Source organism: Arachis ipaensis, chromosome B10 (assembly GCF_059453495.1).
Source record: "Arachis ipaensis isolate K30076 ecotype BB chromosome B10, ASM5945349v1, whole genome shotgun sequence".
Taxonomy (NCBI): Eukaryota; Viridiplantae; Streptophyta; class Magnoliopsida; order Fabales; family Fabaceae; genus Arachis; species Arachis ipaensis.
The window spans coordinates 106585297-106595128 of NC_142435.1; the positions used below are offsets into that span (position 1 = coordinate 106585297).

Consider the following 9832-nt stretch of genomic DNA (forward strand, 5'->3'; position numbering starts at 1 on the left):
TTAAATAGATTTTATTAATTAATTTTATAATAAAATTAATATTTATTTATTAAAATTAAAATTAACATATAAAAATTAGTAAAATATATTTTTATATCAAATAATTTTTTAGTACTTTTTTCTTTCTAATGCTAAACCAAACATAATTGTAATTATTTATAGAGCAATAATCTAAATTAGTATGAAACGTTTAATTCTTAATGAATTTTAATGATTAAGTGTATTGAGCATTTTTCTAGTCTTTTTTTAAATAGGAAAAGTATACATAACCAATAAGATTTTTGAACAATGTGTAAACAATGTGAATTAATAGGGTTAAAAGAGTAAATTTAATTAGAAGCATTAAATTAAGGTGTAGTGTATTTTCATTTGATTGGTGGTTGTTCATATTGTTCAAAATTTTCATTGTTCCCCTAGCACTCCCCTTTTAAATAATGCTCCGCATTTAAGTGAACTGCTTTCACATGCGGCATTACTTATTTATAACAGACTTTTAATAAAAATATCATTTTTTCATTTTTTTAATGTGAAGTTTCTTTTTTTTTTCTGATTTTTCTATGTTTTTTTATTATTATCTCTTTTTCTTTAGATTTTCATTTTTTTTTAATTTTATTGTGTTTTCCTCTAATTTTGATCTGCATTTGTATTTTTGAAATCTAACACTGTATTATTTTCTAAATCGAATAGCATATTATTCTTCTGTATCAAAACAATGAATAATTCAAGTTCAAATCCGTTGAATAAGAGCAATTTGGATTATTCTTCCGAATCGAATCAAGTGGACAATGTTTAGATCGGTCTTAATTTTATTTAGTTTCATTCTTCAACAATTTTCTGTTCATTTGTTATTATGCTGTCGTTTTGATAATATTTTGGTTTATTCATCAACAATTTTCGGATCATTTGGTATTATATAATGGTATCGTTTTTGAATTTATATAATGCATAATTTTCAGTCCATTTGTTATTACACAATGGTCTTGTTATGATAACATTTTGGTTCATTTTTCAACAATTTTGAATTGAGTGGAATGGAATGCAATTGAATAAAATGATAATGAATAATTTTATTTTTTTTGCTAAAACCAGTGTTGCTTATGAATTTGATTTTGGATAGAATACAAGAGTTTTTGAATTTATAGAATGCACAATTTTCGCTTCATTTGTTATTGCACAATATGTTGTTGTCGATGAACAATTTATCTCAAAGGTTAGAATGAAAACACTTGAAGAAGTTGGAAAGTTCTACGAAAATTATTCAAACTTATTGATTTTTCTAGGAAAATAAAGAACATCACTCAAAAAGGGAGATGAAAATAAGAATCAATTAACTACATGTACTACAAAATTTGGTCAATACTTATCAGCCGCTGCAGCATAAAGTAAATTCAATTAACACACAAATGAATTAAAATTAGTTCAAATTTGAACAAACAGTGAAAAAAGTCAATCATAAACAAAAATACATCGAATTCATTTCTGGATTAGTTACAAAATTAACTGCAAAGCCTCTTCATAGCTGCCACAAGTGGTCTAAGGAGTACAATTCACTGAGATTCTGCAAGCGTAATCGAACAGCTGCAGCAGAGTCCCCTGGATCAATCTTAGTAACTTCTTTACTTATTATCTCCTGATAACTTCAATTAGCATACACAAACAAAGACATTAATATTTGTGGGATTGTAAGAAAGCATTGCCCTTCAATGTGATCATGAATGTTTTATTATGCTATGAGGGTGTCGGGATGAAGCTTCTGACAAGAAGATAGTATATCAGCATGATTCATGATGATGATGTTCAAATTGAAAGGTTTCAGAGGTAAAAAAGATACACATTAGGAAAGAGGAGGAAGATTAGTGGGTGAAGATAAGCGAGAAGATGACCACTGAGGGAGACTGGGATTTGGGATAAAGTGACGAAAGAGAGAAAAAGTGTTGCATTGAACAATATTTTATGAATTCTCATGTTCATAATTTTTTTTCTTTCTATACTATTATACAGTGTGCATCGTAGATGATAGATGTGTGAAATGGAGTGATTCATATATCATTACTCGTTAAAACTTAAAAAAGCATATGACTATATAAGCTTAACAACTCCTAGAAGCAACACCTCATAGAACAAGTACATATATATAAGAATGAAATTCAAAATGCTCATGGCAACATGGATTAGATCTTTCGAATAAGGATATGCACACCATATCCTGGTTCTATAATCATCCTATATTTGGGAGAATGCTTATAACTTGGAGACAAAGTGAAGCTAAACTTGGAGATGATGAGTGCCAACACAACCTTTAACTGAACTATTGCAAAATTTTTGCCTAGACACAATCGAGGACCCAATCCAAATGGTACATATGCTTGTGGATACTTGCAAGCTTTAGAGAGACCCTCACTGAACCTTTCTGGTTTAAATTCATTTGCATCTGGTCCCCAATTTTCAGGATCTCTATTCATTGTTGGAATCAGGGTCCATAAACAAACTCCTTTAGGGACATGAAGGTTTCCAATTTGAATATCTTCATATGCCTCCCTTGAAACAAAGGCTGCCGGTGGATACAAACGTAGCACTTCTTGAATCACCATATTCAACTGTCAAAAATAATAGTGTGGCAATCAATATCAACAAAAAATCATGACTCTATAGTTTCTGTATAAACAAAACCACCTCTTAAAAGTTTAAGTTGATAAAAAGTGAAATGTGAATAGTTATATGTTAACATGCATCAAACTCTAGGCCTTTTAAGTCATTGAAGCTTTGATACATAAAACAATTTCTCTCAAAAACTTAAACTAATAAGAGAAGACACATGAAATATTATATCTCTAACATTTCTTATTTTCGCCAGATAATACCGTTTTCAACAGAGGGAGAGAATCTGCGTCTGGTATGCCACTGGGAAAGAGTTCAACGACCTCATCCCGAATACGAGTTTGCCAGTCCGGGTACTTAGCAAGAAGCATCAAACACCAAGAAGCTGTGATAGCAATGGTTTCATGGCCAGCAAAATATATGTTCTTGCAATTATCCACAATGAATTGCTTCCCAAAGTTCTTGGGTAAACCTTCATCTATTGCTGCTGCTTCTAATAGTAACTGCATCAAATCTTTTTCTAAATTTGATTTCTCCGAGCATTCTCGTTTGCGTTCCTCCACTAATTCCCAAATCAATGATTCTATCTCTGTCTCCATCTCCTTCATGCTAACCTTGTTTTCCTTCTTTCTCCCGAAATTTAATTTGTCCCTGCTATTACTTGTTAATCACTTCCAGAATACAATTCATACGAATTTCGTAACACATGCTACCACTTATGTCTAATTTAGGAAAAAATGTTATTTAATTTAATATAAGTTGATCAAGTTCTTGGAGTTTGACGTACCAGAAACCTTTGATGCCAAAAAGGAAGGTTCCATGCTTGGACATAGTCTTCTGCATAAATCTAAGTTTAGAAAAAACTTGCTTCCCCTTGGAATAAGAATGACCAAAACAAACCCTTGAAATAACATCAGCTGCTAAGCTTCTCAAATCTCCATCAACCTCAACTTCAGCAATGGCTTCTTCTTCCTCAATAAGTTTCTCCCACTTTGTTAGTAACGGTTGCGCTGACTCTATCATCAGGCCCACCATACCCTGCCATCATTATTTCATTTTCATTTTCAGATTATATTCATGTTCAATAATGTCCCTACCACGTTTTCCTTCACAACATTTCAATTTTGTACCCACCAGTGCCTTCATTATTCTGCTAATTATATTACTTTATTTGTATAGACTATAGAAATTAAAAGGGCAACTTGCATATTTTTTCCCTGGCTGTTTTATCAATACAATTAGTTTAGTCTAGTTGAATAACACTAAAGCTAAAAGCTGAAGAAATAAATAGAGTAATTGTTAAGATGTTTAATTTACATACCTTAACTTTGTCGATGAAGAACTCAGCAGCAACAAGTTTTCTCTGATGTGCCCAGCTAAGGCCATTGGCTCTTAAAATGCCATTGCCAAGAAGGGGTGCAAGGTTCTTTGTTATGTGAGTAGGCTTACCCAACTCCAGAGTCATAATCTTGTTCATTTCTGTCACTAGCTCCGGTTGGTTAACATATAAGTGTTGTTTCATCCCTGTAGAATAAGTGTACACAAGCCCTGCATGTCCATGCGTACACAATTTATTTATTATTTACTTACTATAACCACTTGTAAATAATTGGAGAAATGCTGTGAAATATGAACCTCATATTGGACTGGTAGAATTAAAAGTTTAACTAAAATTAAATTAGATATAATAAAATAATGTATTTATATGTAAAATATATATTTTTTTAAAAATTATTTTATTACTTTAAATCAATTAATTATTTAAAAATGGGATCAAATCGATTGATTTATTAATATTTAATTAATTTATTAACAACGATTTTTATTCTAAATGGAACTAATTTACTAATCGATTTTTAATTAATCCGTTTAAACCGGCTCATTCAACCTAGTTGTTAGAACCATGCATTAGTGTCAATGTCAAAATAAAATCACATGGTTAAGAGACAGTAGTCGATGAGCACATATGAATGATATGATAAGTCCAACTTAGTCATGTCGCAACAGCTTTACACAATTGAGTTGCTTTTAGATGTGTCTGCTACTGTACCCAATTAGCAGCATTCAATGTGTCTAGACCCTAGTCGTTAGACATGCCAATTGCTATTAGAAAATCTTATCTTCTTTTCAAGTCAATATGACAAATATCCCATCATCAATTTGGTTAAGAAGAGTGCAGGCAATAACTTTTGTATTTTGTAAGTATCAATTGACCATTAATAGTATTTTTAATAGTATGATATTACATTTAATGATGGGAGATCACTCACTTTTTTTTAATAATTAAATATTGACCACAAAACACAAAAGTTACTGATTCCCTAAATTTTTTCTTTGGTTAATTCTACTGTATCTTTTATTTATTATCTAATTTTTATTTAATTTATTTTTTATAATAATTTTTAAATATTTAATTTTTTTAATTTTTATACTTTTAAATTAAAATTAATTATTTAACTTTTTTTAGTAATTAAATAATAATTTTTAGAGATGATAACAAACACCAATTAATTTTAAATTAATATTTTTAGATATTAATCAAATTTTAGTGTAACACTTAATTATTAGATTTTATTGTATTTTTAAAAATTAGAAGATAGTACAATTCGCAGAAAATATATTGTATTTTTAATATTTAAATATACAATATATATGAAGTATATTATATATTTTAATATTAAATATACAATATACGAAAGTATATTATCAATACACAAGATATATTATTGTTTCACTTTTAAAATTTAAAAAAATATCATAAAATTTAATAATTGAGTGTTACGTCAAAATTGGAGCAATATCTAAAAAAATATATGGATTTGTCTTCTATTTTTAAAAGAGGGCCGATATTTGAACAATCTTGATACTACACATGCAAACAAAGTCAAAAATAAAATTAAAAAATAAATAAAAATTTGAAAAAGTAAAAAAAAAAAAAAGGACAATCTTTTGTGTAAGTAAATAAATATTCTTACCCTATATAACATAATTTATCTTATTTTATCTCAATAGTATGGCAAATTTAAAATTATTTTTTATTTCATTAATTTTATAAAATTTAAATTAGAAAACAATAGTAAACCTATAATATTAATATAAAAAAAATTAATGAATCAGAATAAATGAACAGAGTTTCTGTCAAATAACTTGAGAATTTTTCAAAAGAAAAATATTTAATATGCTTAACTTTTAAGCATGTCCAAATTAATTTCTTTTAAAAAAATGTTGTCTTTTTAAAATAAAAAAATGTATATTAAGTATCATTGTATAATTTCAATACATTTGTCATGTTTATATATTAAACATATCAAAAGAGAAAATATAATTGGTTAAAATCATGTAAGACATTCATAAAAAATAAATATAAGAATCAAGTAAAATCAATTAGTATTATATTGAACAATTATGTATATTTAATTTGAGAATAATAATACGACAAAAAAATTTAGTGAAGAATAAAGATTGTTCTTATAGTAAAAAAAGTCCAACAAAAAAAAATTATCATATGTAATGTGTATATTTATAAATTTAGTAGAAATGTTCATTCTTCACCCTACTTTTTTTTTTACCAAACAGATTCCTTAATTTGTTCCTCTCTTGTTTCTTATCACGCATGTATGTTCAACTAGCTAGATTCCTGTAAAACCGAGCCTTTGGCCCCAAAGTAAATCATAAGCTGAAAAGAGAAAAAAAACAGAGTAATGTGAAAGAGCTGCAAGTCTTCTCAAAAAGATGTGCTTGAAGGCAGTTGCGTGCAAAGTTAGACACGCACTTAGACTAAACTTTTCGGCTAAAGTTCATGAGCTAGTGGGTAGCTGTCTCTAAATTCATTATTGATAAAGTTAAATCAGAAACTATTCATTATATTATCAAGGTGGGATTACTCGAGTGATAAAGATCTTATTTACTTAACTACAAATAGATTAGACACTGTGTCTTATTCGTTCCAAATTCTAAGATATTAATAAATCAACAAAACTGATAAACAGCATACTAAATCTAAATTTAATCAGTGACGCAAAACATCTACTAGTAATGTATTACAACGTGATCATTTTCCAACCAAAGAAACCATAAGAAAAACCATGTAACTGAAGAAACATTAAGAGGCTAATGAGAAGAAAGTATGATGAAAAAGATAAAGGTGTGTACCGTATTGTTTTCTCCAGTGTTCAAAATACGGGAAGAGGGAAGCAGTGAAGTCACGTTCCTGATGAGGATGATCGTCATCATGACTATTTGTGTGAACAGATTTGGCTTGTTGATGAGCAGATTTATTGATTCTATGGATATCAGGAAGATTTCCTTGTAGAAATGAAGAAGGTGGAGGCCCCTTTACACCTTGCATTCTTAACTTCCTCCTAATCCTTTGGGACTTGCTCCACTCTTCACCATACACACACATCAATATTATTGATATGCCCCCAACAATAATAAGAATAATACCAACTGGAAAACTGATCTTCATTATTGCAACAAGCACCTCCTCCATCTCTCCCTCTCTCTCTCTCTCAAAGGTTTTTTTTTTGCTTAGTGCATATATATAATGGTAAGATATTTGTAAATACACAGTACGAGGCTTACTTTTATTATTATTTTTAAGGTGAATTTTAGTATACAGATCAAAAAGTCATACAGATTTAAAGATTTGCTTACACCACACTTTCTAAAAGCCACACTTTTCACTTTAAACCATAACTCTTCACAAAGAAAAGCGTCACCTAATGGAAAAAAGTAAATTAGAAGATTTAAGAGAAGAAATAATTAAATTATCAAAATTAATAGATCAAAAATTAATGATTTTAACTAATGTTAACTGTAATGACACCGAATTCTTAAAATCAATACAAAATGGTTTTTCTCAAAATCTTTATTTTACTATAAATTTTATTGAAGGACTTCAAAAACCTGAAAAAATTTATTTTTCACACGGAACCTCTAAAAAATGCTACCATGGAAATGATTCCCCACATCTTTATCATACTTTTAACCCACAATTAAATTCTATAGTAGATATGCTTGAAGAAATATTAATATCCATAAAATTTCAAAAAAAAATAAGGAAAAAGAGAATCCCAAAGAAGAAAAATTCCAAAATATAATCAACATAACAGACTTAAAAGTAAAATCACCATTAAAATTATGAATATTGAAGAAAAATTAGAAGAAGTTACAATGCTTTTTAAACAATTAAAAATGGCTCAAGAAAATAATATTATGGAACATGGTTTTCAAATAGAAGAAGAATTTGTAAATTCTGAAAATATAGAAAATGAAGAACACATTCTAGATTATTCAAGTGACGAAGAACCAGCAATTTCAATACAAGTAAAAAATGAAGTTGGAACATCTAAGGATAATCAATCTCAATTTAAATGGAAATAGGTTTTGATAATTATGCTTTTAAAAAAGGGTTTACAAATAAAGATTCAAAATATACAAAAATACCATCAAAATATGTTCCTAAAATCCAGGAAATGGAAGGAGAAAGAATGCTCGATTTAGACTGCAAAAAGAACGAAAAAGAAATTTTCGAAAATTGGTTGAATTCCTTTTTATTAGAAGCCTTTACTAATCCAAAACTTAGTGAATTGTCTGGAAGAGATATTTGGAATTACATAGGGTTTCATACTAAAGGAACTATAAGAGATTATATAACATCAATAGAAAACCAAATAATAGAAGAATTAGCAACAAAAACTACAGCTTATGATAAGATATTATATATAATGATGATTCTATATAAAGAATTTTTTGGAAAAAATATTATAGATCATAGACAAGAAGTTTATAATAAAGAATATCAAGAAGCAAAAAACCATTTAGCTAATATTCAGATATATGATCTATGTAATGTGGAGTCTTATATATGTGAATATAGAATACATTATTACAAATTAAAAGAAGAAGATAAAAATCATTATCTTAGTATGTATATAACAAAACTTCCATATTCTGCTAATGAATTTATAATGGAAGATTTATAAGAGAAATAAATAGAAGAACAATTGAAAATAACTTTGGTGGAGCAACCTCTGCAATAAGAGAGGAAATAAAAGAACGTTGTATGCAAGAAGCAACTCAAAAAAGATTTACAAACATAATTAGAATTTGTTGTTAAGATAATGAAGAAATACCTCAAAAATATGGTCATAATAAAAATTTTCAAAGAAAAAGAAAATATCAATTTAGAAAAAGAAAATACTATCCAAACTAGAGAAAAAAAGAGATATTTTAGAAAGAAAAATAATAATAAAAACAAAAGACAAAGAAATAACTATTGCCCGAATAAAAAAGAAAATTGTAAATGTTGGTATTGCCAAGAAGAAGGACACTATGCAAATAAATGTCCGAAAAAGAAGGATAAAAAGGATCTTACTAAACAAATAGAAATTGCTAAGTCTTGTTTCATGGAACCTTTAGAGGAATCTGATGATAACTTAGACTATATTTTTGAATATGTCTCGGAAACAGACTCAGAGACTGAGTAATAATGCTACATTTATTACTATAAAAATAACAAAAAAGTTTATAAATGCCTTCATAGATTCTGGAGCAACACAATGCTTTGCTAGTTCAAATATAAAACTTGATTGGAAAAAATTAAAGAAACCATTAAGAGTTAGAATAGCTGACAAATCAATACATAAAATTAACCAAAAAGCAGAGATGGTTGAAATTTTTATTCAAAATTATAGGTTCATTGTTCCATCTATATATATGTTAGATTCTGGAATGGATTTTATCATAGGAAATAATTTTTTAAAGCTATATCATCCATTCATTCAAGAATTAACATATATAGTTTTAAAAGCTCCACACGATTCTTCAATAAATCAAAAATCAAAACGTATAAAAATACCGACTACTACTATAGATAAGATCTTAAAATTTAAAATATTTTCTATATTAGAGACATGTTATTTAAATTTATACTTTCAGATAAATATCCCAAAAAATAATCTTGAAATAAAGATAGAAGAACTTTTGGATGAAATTTGTGCTGAAAATCCTTTAGATATTAAAAATACAAATAACGAATTAGTAAGTATTAAATTAAAAGATCCTACAAAAGAGATAAATGTTCCAAATAAAATTCCTTATTCCGCAAGAGATAGAAAAGAGTTTTCACTAGAATGTAGAGATCTTTTGGAAAAAGGAATTATAAGATTAAGTAAAAGTCCTCATGCGGCTCCAGCCTTTTATGTCGAAAACAATAATGAAATTAAAAGGG

General features: G+C 27.9%; 1 protein-coding gene across 2 annotated transcripts; it reads right to left on the reverse strand.

Annotated features, from left to right (window-relative positions):
• Positions 1 to 2023: 2023 nt before the first annotated feature.
• On the reverse strand, positions 2024 to 7160 carry LOC107620814 (cytochrome P450 714A1). 2 transcript variants are annotated; one of them, XM_088509211.1, is made up of 5 exons: positions 6751 to 7160; positions 3920 to 4146; positions 3386 to 3636; positions 2862 to 3249; positions 2024 to 2597 (listed from the first exon to the last, which is right to left on the reverse strand). In XM_088509211.1, exons 1-5 carry the CDS (start codon positions 7088 to 7090, stop codon positions 2172 to 2174), a joined length of 1632 nt encoding a protein of 543 aa, XP_088365337.1. In that variant the 5' UTR covers positions 7091 to 7160; the 3' UTR covers positions 2024 to 2171. The 2 variants fall into 2 exon arrangements, with proteins under 2 accessions (XP_088365337.1, XP_088365333.1); XM_088509207.1 differs by having other exon boundaries at positions 2862 to 3252; positions 6751 to 7129.
• Between the last annotated feature and the right edge of the window lie 2672 nt (positions 7161 to 9832).